The 16,216-nt window shown below is 62.4% G+C and overlaps 2 protein-coding genes across 12 annotated transcripts in view; one reads left to right on the top strand and one right to left on the bottom strand.

The window, feature by feature from the left end:
- The window catches only part of PGS1 (phosphatidylglycerophosphate synthase 1), a 38,135-nt gene extending 32,310 nt beyond the window's left edge, over positions 1 to 5,825 (bottom strand). For 10 of the 11 annotated variants that reach the window (XR_008579721.1, XR_008579719.1, XR_008579720.1 and 7 more), the window contains exon 1: positions 522 to 5,418. Coding sequence is in view for 7 of the 11 variants with exons in the window: in XM_054846288.1 (XP_054702263.1) it covers positions 522 to 983 (462 nt within the window). In the remaining 4 variants the exon portion in view is untranslated. The other variant, XM_054846294.1, reaches the window with a different exon arrangement.
- Positions 5,826 to 7,851: 2,026 nt separating this feature from the next.
- Positions 7,852 to 10,296, top strand: SOCS3 (suppressor of cytokine signaling 3). Its single transcript, XM_054847062.1, has 2 exons — positions 7,852 to 7,965; positions 8,473 to 10,296. Exon 2 carries the CDS (start codon positions 8,540 to 8,542, stop codon positions 9,167 to 9,169), a length of 630 nt encoding a protein of 209 aa, XP_054703037.1. The 5' UTR covers positions 7,852 to 7,965; positions 8,473 to 8,539; the 3' UTR covers positions 9,170 to 10,296.
- The last annotated feature ends 5,920 nt before the right edge of the window (positions 10,297 to 16,216 follow it).

The raw sequence follows: 16,216 nt of genomic DNA, 5'->3' as shown, positions 1-16,216 counted from the left end.
CTAAACACAGAAATTCTCACCTCAGCCCTACTGCTTACCGAAGAGATGCAATCTCATAGGATTCACACTGCAATGACCTAAGAGACCGTTGGGAGGATTGAGGGAGCTGTGCTTGTCTGGTATTGCAAAGAGGAGGCTGGGGCTGATCTAACAGCAGCCTGCATCTACTTGAAGAGCAGTTACGAAGATGAGAGCGCCAAACTCTTCTTGGTAGTTACAGCTGAGCAGCAGACATGAATAGCTTTGGAAAGTTCAGGTCTGACACCAGAGAAAAATTGTAAACTACTAAGACGGCACGGCACTGAAACTGCTTACCCAGAGGTAGAACCTCCATCCTCAGCCGTTCTCAAGACTCAGCTAGACAAAGTCTGCTTGACCTGATCAAGTGTTGACAACAAACCTGTTTCAAGTAGAAGGTTAGACTAGTAACCTGCAGGTAATCCTTCCTAACAACTTGTCTATGAGTCTCCATAACCACTGCAGCTCCCAGACCCCAAAAACCATTGGGAACCACAACTCACCTTCAAGAGTTCATAGAATTCAGCTGGCGATGAAAGCACCTTGACATGCGAGCTGGAGATCCCAAACTCTGGAACCAGATTTCTGATCCACTGGAACCTGTGTGCTCCTTCTGGACAAAGGGAACAAGGCGAGGCTGTGATCACGGGAACAGGAGGGGTGAGCAATGGGGCTAGAAGAAGCCATGATGATCTGTGAAAAGAAACATGGGAGACATTCTGTATGACAGAGCCCTTATTTCCCACAAACAACCTCCAAGTAGGTAAAGAGTGAGATGCAGCCAGGGCCAATATATTGTAAGGATCCACAACGGCAAGAATGCCTTTCCCTTTCCATAATCCCAGCTGAAACACCGAAGCCGAATCTAGAAACAGAAAAACACAAGGAAAAGGTGGGAGAACAGATCTTAACGTCAGCTCCTTCCCCGAACTGGCAGGTGAGATGAGGGGAAATGACTCTCTCATCAGAACAGGAACACAGGAGAGGAAACAGGCTGGAAAGCTGAAGAAACTGAGGATGTGAACTTTGCCGAACAGCCACAAATCAGATGTCTGGCAGTGCCGCTGTGGTACCAGCTATCCTTGTAATCAATCACTTCTGAATTACCTTTATCACACACGCATCAGCTTTGCCACGGCCAACAGTCACTTTCATGCCTAGCTTAGTTCTCAGCTGGGCTAAAGATTAGTTGTTTCTATTTCAGGTAAAGATGTTTTAAAAATCATACTACTCTAGAAGTTCCTTAGCAAAACAGAGAAATGCTTCAACCCCTCAAAAATAAAAAAAAAAAAAAAAAAAAAAAGATCTACAACACACAAAGGGCCTGAATGCAAGTCCTAGCAAAAGCAATGAAGTCATAGCACCAGAATGACCTACCAAAGGATCGACTGCGTTTCAACAGGTACAAGCCGAGAACCACAAATGAGAAGCATTAGGTAACCCTCTACAACAATGCCACTTGCGTTCTGCACAAGTACTAAAAGAAGGTCGAGACTTCTCTTACAAACTCCAAAGTAACGGTAAGGGGAACAGCAGGAAGCTCATTCTTTAAAAAGAAACTTCAGAACAAATTTAATTCCTTTGAAGTCACTTACGGAAGAAACCAATTTACTGCTAACAGTCATGCTTCAGGCGGGTGACAAGAAGCAAACGGCATCTTTTCTTCTCTGGAAGCTTCATGCATGCAAATTCATCAAGTCACGCAATAACCCCTAGTAGGAGTTCGTCCACATGACAAAACCACCTTTCAGCACAACTAGTAACAGCAACTCCCATCAGATCCAGGAATCGATGAGCAAGGGACTGAACGACATCCCCAAACCCGACAGAAAACATTCTGGTCTGCAAATCCTACTCGCAGGAGTCGGATTTGCTGTCAGGACAGAGCCAGGGTGGCTGGTCTCACCCCAGAGGAACGCCGGGTCCCTCATGCCAACAGGCAGCCACCAGCTTGTGACCCATCCCCATGCATCCTGCCACCACCACGTACCAAGAACAAACTTGATTATGACCTTTACCAGAATTTCTTACAAGGAACTTTTAGGTTTTACCACAATCCAAAGCCCGAATGACCACAGATTCCAGGAAGATGATTTCACTCATTTGCTTCATGATAAAACACTGGATCTTCACAAGGTTTCCGAATACCCTTACGCAGAAGCCAGACAGTTTGCAGTTGCGTTTCCTGGAAAATCCACTAGTTTGTCACTGACTATTCATCACAACAGAAATCTGAGTCAATCTGTGCAAGAATTCCTAGGATGGCGTTTTCCAACAGATCACGTGGTCCAGGCTCAGACTTGACACTCAGAAGTTATACAGATTACCAACACAGGCTGTTAAAAACAATGGAAATGTTCTGTAGAATAGGGGGGATTTTTTTAAAAAAAAGGGGGGGGGGCAGAAAAGAAATACAGGAAATACTGTTTTTCAAGCACATTCTAGTCAATCTTTACAGAACCTGAGCAGGACCTCTGTGTATCTTTGCTCAACTCACGTCTCAACGCGCAGGCCGCACGCTAGGAGCAGAGACCCACTGCTACGTTACCACAGCTGAGCGGCAAACAGACTGAGCTACGTGAATTCAGGCTAGCATCCAAAAATCCTATTTTTAAAAAACAACAGAATGCACGGCTAGCAAAGCAGTAACAAAGTCAGGGCTGTTACCTAGCCCTGCAGATTACAAATTACGTTCTCTGGAATTATTCCCACTGAGGTAAAGGTGGCAAATGTTATGCATTTTATGATAACAATTAATCAGCAAGAGGAGATAAATATTTTCCGTATTATTTCATTGGTCAAACTTGAGCAATTATACTTCCAGAAGCCAGTACAGTTGCTGAGAAGCCACTTTACGGAAACATGATTCCAAGAAACCATCTTCTGGCAAAGAGTAGGAAAATTGCAAGTTAAACGGCATCCTGGCCCTCCACGGCTGAACGTCAGGTTTACGGATTGTGCAGGTGCTCCTCAGGCAGTCCTGGCCCGTCGCTGCCGAGGGAGCCAACCCAGTCTGCGTCACCAGCCCTATCTGCTCTGAGCCTTCAGATTAATTCTGTGCACGTATTGATATCCACTAACTCTACACTCTGGATTTTTTACTGCCTACGTAACTTAGAGTATATCTACACTGTTTGATCTTTTAACCCAATACTGAAATTTTAGAACTTATTTAGTGTTGAGAGCCCAAGGCTTTTATAATTATCAAACAAATCAGTATTTTGCTCCAGCCGACAGTAACGATGGCACAGCCACCGTCTACCAAAGCGGCAGCTTCTACCCACCAGTGACTGAAAACAGCTCAAGCGACTACCCAAGTACAACGCAACCCTTTCAACTGTACGCGCACAAGTCAGAAACCATGCAACGTTATGAAGAAATCATCAAAATTCCAGACTTCAACAAACCAGCTTTCAGAGAAACAGAAAACGGGGAGGGGGGAGCCCTTCCCATGTACTTCACGCCATCGAGTTAACCAGAAAGAGAAAGCAGAACTAAAAGGAACCACCTCAAATCTTTTCTGCATAAAAAGTTGACCCTAAATATAAGCGAGGGATTTTTTTGTGTGTTCTATTTTTAAAAATTGTGGGTTTGGTACACAAACTCATGATGGAGCCGAAACACTCTTATTCACTGTAAAACCTCATCTGCAGAACCAGAGGTGAAGTGAAACTGCAGGATAGGGCACCGTCCTTTCACCCACGCATACGTCACCACGTGGGGGGATCTACAAGTTGCTTGTCTTTGAATTCAGTTGTCTCTTTCCAAGGCTCAGTCTAGTAATTTATCTACACTAAAAAAGACTGATGAAACCAAAAGAGAAGTTTGAAAAGCATTTTCTTGGCTGAACCAAGAACATACGGCAGAACACGGGCTAGCGCAGGGCCCCAGGACAACAGTAAGGATGACTACAGCACATCTGCTGTCCAGGGAAAAGGAGAGTGGAGACATGCCATGACACGAGAGATGCCACCCTTACAAAAACAAGTTTAACTCCTACAGAAGATTGTATCAGGCACTGTACTAGCTAAAACAAAACACAGAATCCTTCCAGCGCTCTCTTACCAAGTACAGTGCAAAGCAATGCCCAAAGACTAGGGGAAAAGACCTTTTTTTAAAGACTTCTTCAAAGCATTTTGTTTGATCGCTTCTGAACCCAGGACACGTTTCTACAGAAAGACAGTCATCTCTGGTTTTTTAATGTTTTGGTTTTAGCATGAATTGTACTGCTGATCGCACAGCCCCACAAAAGGAGCAGCATCAGCAAAACTAAGGCAGCGGTGCAGTGGCAAAAATGAGGAGGCGAAGCTGTTCAGGGGAGCGTGGTTGCGGAAAGACTGACTGGAGGAACCACTGTCTGAGGTTGCGGCTGTGCGTTCCCTTTAGCACAGCACACAGCCAGTCTGGCAGAGAAGGGCAGAGCTACCTCCCCGCAGCTGCACCTTCCCCGTTCCCTTTCGCTCCCTGGGGAAGGAGAGAGAAGAAGGAGAGGATCTGGGTAATTTTCAGAGGTCAGCTCCTGGAGCCCGCTCACTGCGCAGCTGCCCACAGGAGATGTCAGGAAGAAGCTCTGGGAAGAGGAACGAAGGCCCGTGGCTTCCCAGAGCAGCCTGTGCTGATCCGTTTAAAACGACAGCAAAAACATTCTCTGCGGGCGGTTTGATAATTCATGTACTGCAGCACAAGGGTGGGCGCCGCTGGAAGGAGCAGCCCTCTTCCCCCTCACCTCTCTCATGCCAGGCGCAGCCCCAGCACAGACAGGACTGAGACCTCTTCTCACCTCTGGTCCGATGGGGAGGGGGGATCTCACCTGCCAGGGACAACCCCAGCCCGGGCGGGTTGTGCCTCACGCCAAACCCGGGCCAGCGCCGCTCCGGAGGCTGACCAGCACTTGTGACAGCCGAGGTTAAAAGCCATCCCTAGCAAATGAGGAATAACGCTTAGCGCCTGAAAGGCAGGAGTAAAGTAAATCAAAAAGGAGGAGGAAATAAAGTACACCTCGGCTGGAGCAGACTGACGGCCTAAAGCAAGCTTAAGGCGCAGAACCAGCCCTAACCCTAACGCGCTGATTCACCGTGGGAAACGGCCACCGCTCCTGCCGAGCCCCAGCCCGGGGCAGGTCGGGGGTCCCTTGCCGGCAGGGCCGTCCCGTCCCGGGTCAGGTCGGGCACACACGGAGCAGAAACCCCCCGGGCAGCGCCGCGCCGAGAAAGGAGAAGCGGCGAGCGAGGGGGCGGCCAGCGAGGGGGCAGCGCGCTTCCCGCCCGGGCGGCCGGGCCTTCCCGGATAACGCAACACCGATGCCGGGGGCGGCCGGGGGCTCCCGCCCGCCGCGGCCTGGGGGAGGCGGGCCCGGCCGCAGGCACGGAGCGGGGGGCTGGAAGAGCCCGGCTGGGCCCGGCGCGGCTCCTTACCTGCGGGCGCGGCGGTCGCGGCCGCGGGACAGGCGGTCGGAGAGGCGGCCGAGCAGCGCGGCCAGGCCCAGGCGGCCCCGCGGCAGCCAGGCCGACAGCCGCCGCCACAGCGCCGCGCCCCCCGCCGCCGCCGCCATCACCCCGCGCGCCTTCCGCTTCCGCCCGCTGCCATGGCGACGCGCCCGCCCCGCGCTTCCGGTTCCGCGCCGCCGCGAGCCGCTCGGCTCCCTCCGGCCTCGGCCAAGCGTGGCGGGTCGGGGCCTCCGCGGGAGCCCTGGCCCCGGCCCGGCGCCTCCCCGGCCCGCAGCGCCAGCCCTGCCCGAGCCCGCTGCTGCCGGGAGGCCCCGGTGCGGCCGGCGGGCAGACTCGGTGTCCGCAGCGCACCGGCCGCAGGGATTCACTGCGGTTCAGCCCGGCCTGGAGAGGCCGCTCCAAACGCAGATGGCGCTGCCGCCGGCGGGGGGGGGGAGGTGGGGTGGGGTGGGGGTGGGAGGTGTTCGGGAAGGGCTCGCTGTCCGGCCTCGCCGGGCCGGGGACTCCCTGCGGCCCACGCACACGCAGGACGGCTGTGCACGCGCCTCCAGGCACGCCCGGGAAGCTGCAGCCCGAGCCCGGGAACTCCACGGCCATCCCGGCAGTTTGAGCCCCCCCGATCTCCCCCCTTCGCCTCCCCCTTCCCTCGTGGCGAACGGCTCCCAAGGGCAGGACGTGGCTCCTTCCCGCGGCGGAGTCGCCGTTGGCCGCCCCCGGCTGCCCGCCCTGGCAGCCCCCCGGGGAAGGGGACGGGCTTGGGCCACGGCCACGGCGGGGAGCGCCTGTCCCCCGCCGCCGGGGTCCCCGCGGCTCCCCCCACACCGGGCAGGGCGAGGCGGAGCCCCCCGGGGGGGGGCGGGTCCCGCCGCCCAGCCCCAGCTGCGGGAAGCCCGTCCCGCTCCGGGGGAGGGGGGGGAGTGCACGAAGCCGCCGCCCGTCCCGGTCTCAGCCCCCCGGCCGGAGCCTCCCGCCCCGCCGCCCTCCCCGTCCCTTCCCCCGTGTTTCGCCACTCCTGCCTCAGGCAGAGCTCCAGAGCTCGTTTGCATTTCAGACCAGCTGGTTCACCGCAGCCTCACTTCCCAGAACTGCTCTTCTTGTGTTTATTCCTGACTGGCAGAGGCAGCGGCGGCAGCTCCTCCAGGGCAAATTATACTATTTAAAATAAAATCCACTGACAAAGTCTGGTTTGTTTTCGAGGTCGAAACTGACAATTGCCAAACGAAAATGCAGAGAAACCAGGTGGGGAACGGGGGAGGGGGGGCCGGGCTCTGCCAGGCCGGGCACCGTCCTCTCCCAGGGCACCGGCACCGCAGCTGCCGGCTCCGGCTGCCCGACCCGGGGCAGGGCAAAGGGATGAGGAAACCCCCTCGGGACAGAGCCCCGCACCGGCGCGGGGGACCCCCGGCCGGGAGAAGCAGGGCCCCGGCTTCTCGGCCTCGCAGCGGCTCCCCAACAGCCCCGCAGACGGGCACCTCGGCCGCCGCTCCGCCGGGTGCCAAAGCACCGACCGGCACGGAGCATCCCGGGGCTCCCGCAGCCACCCCCGTCCCCGGCCGCCGGCCACAGGCACCATCGGAGCCGCCTGGGAGCGGGGCTGCGGGCGGGTGGCTGAGCCGCTGCTGACCGGTCCTGCTCCCGGGAGCCCCCAGGCACAGCCTCGGGAGAGGATTTGCCCCTTTTTGTCCCAGATTGTAGATCCAGGGGGCTTCTTCCCCGCAGGTCTCCTGGGAAGCGCGGCCGAGGCTGGCGGCAGCCTGGCACCTTGTACTTGAAATAAAGGGCAGCGATGTGGGGACGCTGGATCCGCTTCCCCACGGCACGGCGGCAGCCCCTCTCCGGTGCACCCCGCCGGCACGGTCAGCCCGCGCCTCCTCCCGCACCCCCGCCCGGACGGGGTCCCGGGGTCTCCCCAGCAGAGGCGGGGGGGCTTCGCAGGGCCCCTCCGGGACACCGGCCTCCCCGGTCCCCATCTGTCACCCTCCCCGGGCCCGCCCACCCCAGTGAGGGTGTCCCGCGGCCCGGGGGGGGGGGGGGGGGGGGGGGGGGGGGGGGTGTGCTGCGGCCGCTCTGCCCGGGGGGGGCCCACGGCGGTCCCGGGGCTGCCCTCGCCCCCACGCCCCGGGTCGGGGCAGCCCGGCCTGGCCGAGCCCGGCTCTCCCGGCGGGAAAAGGGGGGGGGCGGGGGGGGGCGCGCAGCCGGGCCGTCCGGGACTCTCCTCTTCTTAGAAGGAAAGAGCGTGAAGGGGAGCGGGAGGGGGCGGCTGCGCTGCCCGGAATGGGCCGGCGGTGGCTGGCGGCGCGCCGAGGCAGGCCGGGCCGGGCGGGGCGGCGGGAGGGCGGCGGGGAGCGTTACAAGAAGCCGCGCAGTTCCAGGAACCCGAGGGCGGGCTCTGCGCCCGCTATAAGAGGCCTCCCCGGGCGGCCCCGGCAGCTCTGCCGCTGCCCGCCGCCGCGTACCGGCTCCGCCGCCGCCGAGACCGGCCCCGGCACCCGCGCCCCAGGTACGGCGCTGCCCGCGGCGGGACGCGACGGGACGGGTCCCGGGAGGGGGAGGAGGGGACCGGTGCGTGCCGCGGGGAGGGAGATAACCGAGCACCGGGAATGCCGGCGCCCCCCCGGGAGGGAGATAACCGAGCACCGGGAATGCCGGGTCCTCCGGGAGGGAGATAACCGAGCACCGGGAATGCCAGTGCCCCCCCGGGAGGGAGATAACCGAGTACCGGGAGTGCCGGGTCCTCCGGGAGGGAGATAACCGGGCGTCGGGAATGCCGGGTCCCCCGGGAGGGAGATAACGAGGGACCAGCAGAGGCAGTGCCCCGCGGCGAGAGGATAGCGGGGGGGTCGGGGGATGCCGGTGCCCCCCGGGGAGTGAGGCAGACAGCTGGGGCTCGGGAGATGCCGGTGCCGTGCGGGGGAGGGCGATAGCCTGGGACCGGGGATGCCGGTGCCCCCGGGAAGGGAGAGCCGGGGACCGGGGGTGCCGTGGCTCACCGCCGTCTCTGCCGCAGGTGATGGTGTAGCAGCCGCTGCTCCTGGCAGCAGCACCCCGAGCGTGCAAAGCTGGCTCCCTGCGCCATGGTCACCCACAGCAAGTTCCCCGCCGCCGGGATGAGCCGCCCCCTCGACACCAGCCTGCGCCTCAAGACGTTCAGCTCCAAGAGCGAGTACCAGCTGGTGGTGAACACCGTGCGCAAGCTGCAGGAGAGCGGCTTCTACTGGAGCACGGTGACGGGCGGCGAGGCCAACCTGCTGCTGAGCACCGAGCCAGCCGGCACCTTCCTCATCAGGGACAGCTCGGACCAGCGGCACTTCTTCACCCTCAGTGTCAAGACGGAGTCAGGCACCAAGAACCTGCGCATCCAGTGCGAGGGCGGCAGCTTCTCCCTGCAGAGCGACCCTCGCAGCAGCCAGCCCGTGCCCCGCTTCGACTGCGTGCTCAAGCTGGTACATCACTACATGCCGCCCGCACCCTGCACCGTTCCCGAGCAGCCGGGAGGGGCCCTGCACCCCAAGCGCACCTACTACATCTACTCAGGTGGCGAGAAGATCCCCCTGGTGCTGAGCCGCCCGCTCTCCTCCAGCGTCTCCACTCTGCAGCACCTCTGCCGCAAGACTGTCAACGGGCACCTGGACTCCTACGAGAAGATGACTCAGCTGCCAGCTCCCATCAAGGAGTTCCTGGACCAGTATGATGCCCCCCTCTAAGGGCCAGCAGAGCAAGGTTACACGCTACAAGCACAAGAGCAGGGGACACGCACAACGCCCCACCGGCACAGGGACTCGCAGGGCACGACAAGCCTCTCTCTCTGGGAAGGAGAGGAGGGGGACTGGGGCGAGCTGCCGTGGGCACGGGGCTGTGGCCAGCACAGCCTGGCGCCCTTTGTGCTGGGGGTCCCCCCAAGGAAGCGTGACACCCCCTCTCCGCTGGGAAGGAGACTGCTCCGGCCAGACTGTGGATGTTACAGTGCGCCCAGCGCGGCGGCCTCCCCGTCGTGGCCGGGGAGAGCCTGTCAGCAAAGCCCCCGCGGGCTTGGGCAGCCAGAACGGCACCCGTGGCACGGGGGGATGTGTGCCCCAACAGCCGCATCCCTGCTGCTGCGGTGGGACCACACCTGGGGGTGTCCTGGTGAGAGCCCCCACCAGAGAACGGAAAGCACTGGAGTCCAGCTAGTGCCTGATCGCTTTTCCTCCGTTTTAAGGGGAAAGTGTTTTTTGCCCGTACTGTACTTTACCTCTTGCTGCCTCCTTGTGGGTGGAAGCTCCTTTCACACCAGGCCCCAGACTTGGAGGTCGCTGCCTTTTTCCCCTCGTGGTCATTTTCCGGGGGACTAAGCCTTAATATTCTCCCTGTCCCGTGGTCTGGGTTACTGCACATCGTTTGGTGACACTGCGCGATAATGGTCCCGGTGACGTGCCACGAAGCCAGAAGGGAAACAACATGTCCTGACACCGCTGAGAGTCCCATGCAACCACGTCTGCAAGGAGCACCCCGGGGACCCGGTGCTGCCGCTGGACCATTACTCCCGAGTGTCACATCCCACCTCTGCCCGGCCGCTCGCTGCAGACCCCAGCCACACCGCTCCGCGGGGGCACCAGTTTCCCACGGGAACACGGTGGGAGGATCCCCTGGAGCACATCGTCTCGTGAGCGCTTTTCTGCATCCTCTTGGAGAAGCGGTTGGGTTTTCCTGGCTTTTTTTTATTTTATTTTTTTTTTAACCGAAGGGATGTTTACAGGCCGACGTGAATCACTGTCTTTTATAAAGATTCCATCTTCACCTCCAGCCTCGAGGGCTGAGCAAAACCATGCTTGAAAATTCAACCAAAACAAAACTCAGATGAAACTTTGCACATATTTATATTTATATTCAGAAAGGAAATGTTTCCATAATTTATAATAAAGAGCACTATTTTTTAATGAAAACCCCCAGATCTGGTTTGTTTCTTCTCCTGCACCCTCGAGGCTGCTCAGGCCCCCCCGGCCTGACTCACGTCCCTTGCCGGCCGCTACCCTCACTGCGATGCCGGGATGGTGTTTATGCCACATAAGCGCCGGCTTCCTGGAGCCGCTCTCTGTGCCGGGGTGATCCCGCCACGGTGACTCACAGCGCGGCGTGCGTAAGCGCTGCCCCAGCGCTCAGGTACGTCTGAGCCCCACGACGTCGCTCCACCGGCCAGGCCAAGCCGTGAGGCACTGCGGGGACAGGACCCGCTCCCAGCTCCAGGCGTGTGGCGCAGCCACGAACTGTCCCTGCTCCGCAGGATGTGGCCCATCGCCCTGGGCATGGAGGAGCCAAGTTGGTGGCCAAGGCTGGCCCGCGGCACAGCCCCGAACACAGCCCCGCTCCGCAGTGCTCATGCTGTGCCGCGCTCTGCAGCGAGTCCGTCCTGCCTCCCAGCCTGTCCCCCGCACAGTTTTGGGAGGGGAAGGTGTGTGATGGGATAAAGAGCTGCAAGAACAGGGCACCGAGAGGCGTGGGGTTAGAAAAGGGTTTGCTCAAGGGAGGGGGGGTTACCCAGGGAGCAGAGAGGGTTACCCAGGGAGGCCAAGGTCCTGCTTCCCCCCACCCCGGTCCATCCCTGAGCCATCTCGGCTGTCCTGTGCAGACCCCCGCCTGCCAGACCCCATCCTGGCCCAGACCAAATGCCTGAGGAAGGACACGAGAAGAGGAGGAAGAGGAGGAGGATTTCCCCCAGGGAGCCTCCCAGCCCCGTACTCCTGCCTCCACGTGCACCGGCTGTGGGGTGTGAACCAGGCGTGGGACTCAACCCACGGCTCTGGCTGGCCAGAGGGGAGTGCGATGCCTGGCTGGAGAGCTGTGTCCGGGGAGGGGGGGCAGCCCGCCGCACAGCCCCTCTGTCACACACACAGCCGCCGCAGCACCCCCCGCCACCCACCGTGGGCATCGTGCCGGGCATCGTGCACCGTGCTCCCACCCGGGGAACGCCAGCTGCTGGGAAAAGACTTCCCTTAGGGATCGCCCCGGAGCGGAGGGACGGTGAATGTGCCCGCTCGGGCCGCAGGCACGGCACGGTCCCAGCGACTATTTTGGTGTTGCTCTTGGGGCTGCGGCTCGCGGGCTGCCAGGAAGCGCCGCGCAGCCTGCCCGGGCACCCGCCGGAGCTATGTGAGGAATGTCCATGCGCACGGGTGGCCGCCCGCCAGGCCCTGCCGAGGCACATCCCCGACGTCAGGGCTCCCGGCAGCACCGGTGACGCCCGTCCCCATGCCAGGGAATGGGGTGGGAGCAGCGCCACGGGGCAGAGCAGCCCCTGGCCGGTGGGAGTATCGCCTCCATGGCACTCGCAGCACCTGGGGGGGGTCCTGGAGCAGCTCTTGGGCAGAACAAGGCACAGTAGGGGATGGGGAACTGGGGCCCTGGGGGGGGCTGAGCACCCCAAGATCCCCCCCCAGCAGAGTTAGGGGGTTTGCGGCACCCCACGGTGGGGCAGAGCAGGGAAGCTGCCCTCCAGGGAGGGTGGCTGGTCTGTCTGCAGCGGGACACAGCCCTCCCATCCCTGCGGGAACGGCCCCGGCTTCGCTGCTTCCCGGAAGGGCCCCGGGCACCCGCACCGCCGTTCGGGGGCCTCTTCCCTCCTGCTCTGGCCGCGGCGGTGCTGCAACCCGCTGCTGAGTCGAGAGTCCGGGAAGCTCCACCAGCCCCGAGGGTTTCTTGGAATAAACCCAATCTCACGGCAGCGGTGACGCGGCAGCTGGCGGGCAAATCCCTGCCGAAGGTTTCACAAACCTCTCGCCTTCCCCCGAAAAGCCAAGCGGACTTGGCCCCGCGTTTCGTAAGTGACTGATCGAGCATGTCACAGGCAGCCAGTTCCCCTCTGCCCCACAACCGGGGCCGGCTGAGCTCATCCCCACGGAGGCTTCCTGGATGGGGAAAGCATTCTCGGTGGCAATTAGACCCTGTCCCAGCATCGGCGGCAGCAGGAGACGGATGGGAAACAGGGCATGAGCACAGGGGGCTGGGGACAGGGCTGGGACACGGCAGTCCTGCGGCTCCCCCCACCCCGTGTCTGCCGGGGCCAGGCACCAGGTGGGTGCAGCAAGGCTGCCCACCGAGGCTGCCAGCGACACGCTCGTGTGAGCAGCCAGCGTCCCCAGAGAGGGACTCGGGGCAGCCCAAGGACCAGCCAGCAACGAGCACAGAGGTGGCCGTGGCAAGCCCTGGCGGGCACCCTGGCAGCCGAGCAGGGCGCCCGGTCTCTTCACTGTGCCACACCAGCCCTGGGATGGACCAGGCACCAGCACCAGCACCGGCACAGCACCCTGCCAGGCAGCAGCTCCCAGCACCATCCTCCCTGTGCTGGCTGGGCAGCACACAGCTGGAGGCTGAAGCTGCCCAGGGACCTTCCTCCGTGCTGGGGCTGAGCCAGCACCAGCAGGGACAGGACAGGATGGGACAGGTCGGCCAGCAGCTCCACTTCGCCTGCTTGAGGCACAAATGACCCAAACCCGGCGTGGCTGGGCTGGGCAAACAGTGCTGGCCACTTTTAGGTGACTGCAGCCCCCTGCACCGACCGGCTGTCCCACCAGGCCAGCCTGTGGCACGGCTGCAGCCTCGTCCCCTCGCAGGAGCGGTGGCCATGCCAGGAGGGGACCTTCCTGCTTGGAGCACTCTTGTCCCACCTGGGCCACGTGGGCTCTTCCAGGCAGGATGAGCAGGCAGGACAGGCTGCGGTGCAGGTGCCGGCCCCGTGCCGGCCCATTCAAGAGACCCCATGGGACAGGCCAGCTGTGGGAGTGGGCTGTCACCCAGGGGGCTGGTCACCCGCCAGCCTCTCCTGTCCTTGCACCCGGGACTCAGTGGTCACCCCGAGGAGGGTGGCAGTGAGCAGCAGGACCGGGGGCCACCGGGGCGGCAGAGCCAGGCAGGGAGCTCACCACAAACACCCCGACCTCGCGGCACACCCCTCGCGCACTTCCTCCTGCCTCAGCTCTGCAGCGCCAGGACGTTCCCACATCCCCCACCGCGTTTCCCAGTAGGATGCAGGAAAGGGCTGTGCAGCAACCGGGGACTTACTGTAAATGGCACCACCTGCTCCTTACATGGCAATTCCTCTGCGGGCCAGGGCCACGGGGACGGTTGGGAACAGGGACCAAGCCATCTGCTCCCCAGCGTGCTGCCGGGAAGCACGAGCTCAGGCTCTGCAGCACAGCCCGGGGCTGGCGCTGGCTGCCCCGGCTGTGGGCTCAGGACGGGTGATGTCTCCCTGCGCTGGAGGAGGAGTGGGGCTGCGCAGCCCTGCAGCTCGACATCCCCAGGACCCGCCAGAGCCCCCGGGTCCCATGGCATCCCCTCGACTTGCCCCTCTGCCCCGGGCAGGCACACACAGCACAGCCCTGTGCACGAGATCCCTGGCCCCTGCAGGGGCTTGGCCGGCGGCCACCCATCCCCTTGCTGGCACAGAAGGGGCAGAGCCTTGGCAGCCGCGGGAGCCACAGGGTCTGCCGTGAGCCCCTTCATCGTGTGCCTGGCTTGGCCCCTGGCTCTTCCCGGGGCAGAGCTGCGAGCAGGCGGGGCGTGTGGGGTGGCAGCAGGACCCCCGTGCCCTGGCCAGGATGTATTTCGGGATGCAGAGGAGCCCAGAGGCCTGTGTACATCCCCATGGAAACCCTTCTCTGTTGCTGCTTCTCCAGCCAGACCCGCAGTCAGCTCGGAGGGAGCCAGCAGCTGCGGATTCCTCACTCCTTCCATCAGCAGCTCCGCCGGGCTGCGCTGCCCCAGCCCCCCCAGCAGCCACATCCACCGGCTCCCCGATCCCCCTTGCCCACCAGCCGGGCCGGGAGTCCTGCTGCCCTACCAGCCAGCAGCGCCCTGAGCTTTGAGAGACACAGACCCTTCACCCACCCCATGGGACCCTGCGAGGGAGCAGCCTCTCCCAGTGCCCCGCAGTCCCTGCCCACTCCAGCACCTGCCCGGGGCTCGGTCCTGCACCCTACGACCACCGGCCATGGCGCAGGGCAGAGCTCTCGCTGCTCATGCGGAGGCGGACGTTCAGAGTGGAAACCCCCCCCCAGCACGTTTCCACAGCCCAGGAGGAAGTTTTCATCCCGGCAGCAGCAGCTGGAGCCCAAAGAAAGTCTTGACATTTCAGAGAAAGGTTTCAAACAAAGCCACGTTGCTGTGGCAATGGCAGCCGCAGGCCCCCCCGTCCCACAGCTGGAGGCACGGCCAAGATGGAGGGAGCAGCAGCCCAGCACCAGCAGTGCCAGGGCTGCGGGGTGGATGGATGGCGGTGGGCTGCATCCTGCGGCCCGAGCCCTGACTCTGTGCTGGGGACCAAGTGCTGCCTGCGCCGTCCCCGGGAGGGCCGTGCCCAGGGTGGGTGGAGGGTGCCAGCACACGGGCAGACCCCGTCCCGTGCCCTCCCCGGGGCCAGCTCTCTCCCGCTCCCCAGCCAGCAATCCCGGCGCCGGCCTGTGCTGCTCTTGCACCTGCGTTCGCCAACACTGTGGTCGCTGCTGGGCACGGGCACCCCGACGGCACGTCATGGGAGGTCCCCGTGGGTGCTCCGGGCTGCAGGCTGCCAGCTGCCTTGGGTGTGTTTGCCCAGCACAGTGCGGAGTCCTCGGATGACCCTGGCAGAGCAGCCATGGGCAGGTGCCAAACCCCAGCCCTGGAGCATCCCTTGGCCTCGCATCAGCCCTGGCCTCGGCCCCGGCGCAGGAGCAGGCAGCGGCAATGCCGCACACGCGGCTGGGGATGTGGCTCCCGGACGTGGGACCCTGCATCCGTGGGGCTGGCGCTGCTTCTCCCAGTCCAGCCCTGCCCACGTGCCCCCTCCCCACTGGCGGGCGATGCCGGGGGACCCAAAGGTGCCCGCGAGCATGGTGGGCTGTGCCTGTCCCGCGGCTCCCAGGGCCCGTCGGCAGAGAGCAGCTCCAGCCTGTGCCGGCCGGGCTGGGGGTGATGGGCAGAGGCGGCGCCGCGCTGGGCAAGGACGGGGCGTGCGGCTGGCAGAGGGCACAGCTGGAGCAGATGTTCCCTGGAAGGACCCAGGGGCCCTGTCTCAGCATTTAACGAGTGGGAATGGGAGCACTTTACTGTAATTCCAGCAATTACATTGTTCATCCTTGGCAGCCAACACCAGTTGGTGTCCAGCACCATGGGATCACGATAAGCCACCTGGCACGGAGACTTGGCAGCGCGTCGTGCCGCCGGGCAGCCAGCCAAGGCAGGGCAATAAAGGGCTGCAGAGCGAGGTGCGAGGTACGGTAAGGGCCCGCCCCGGGAGTTCCTGTCACTGTCACGGCCCCGGTGCACAGGTGCTGGCCAGGAGGGGCCCGGTGCCCGGGGGTGCCTGCCCCGGCAGGACTGGGGCTCCCCAGCAGCCGCGGTAGCCCTTGAGTCTGCGCAGCCTCGCTGGGCGCTGAGCCGGAGCTGCCGGCGGCGGGATGCTCTGGCCGATGAGCATCGGGGTGGGCGCGGGGCAGCGAGGTGCCATCGGGGATGGGGCGGAGGCTGCGCTCAATGGCCCATCACCCCCAGGGACGCCGGGGACCCGACATCCCACCCAGCCAGCCCCTGCTCGCCCATTGCTGCTTCCAGGCAGGTGCTGCCCCCGGGCTCTCCTTCCCTGCATCGCCCGCCCGCCCTGGCCCGGCTGCCGCATACGCCGAGTGGTCGCCACCAGTGCCCGGGGCCACACGGGAGCAGGGGACAGTTGGCACCCAAGTGACGGGAGTGTGAGCCCTGCTGAGTCATCACTTTGCTGTTCTCGTTTTTCCATGGTGCTG

Source organism: Grus americana, chromosome 18, assembly GCF_028858705.1.
Source record: "Grus americana isolate bGruAme1 chromosome 18, bGruAme1.mat, whole genome shotgun sequence".
NCBI lineage: Eukaryota > Metazoa > Chordata > Aves > Gruiformes > Gruidae > Grus > Grus americana.
This window is presented reverse-complemented; position numbering and strand designations above follow the sequence as displayed.

Coding starts and splice junctions, on each gene's coding strand:
- SOCS3 (XM_054847062.1), top strand. CDS start 8,540: ATGGTCACCCACAGCAAGTTCCCCGCCGCCGGGATGAGCCGCCCCCTC.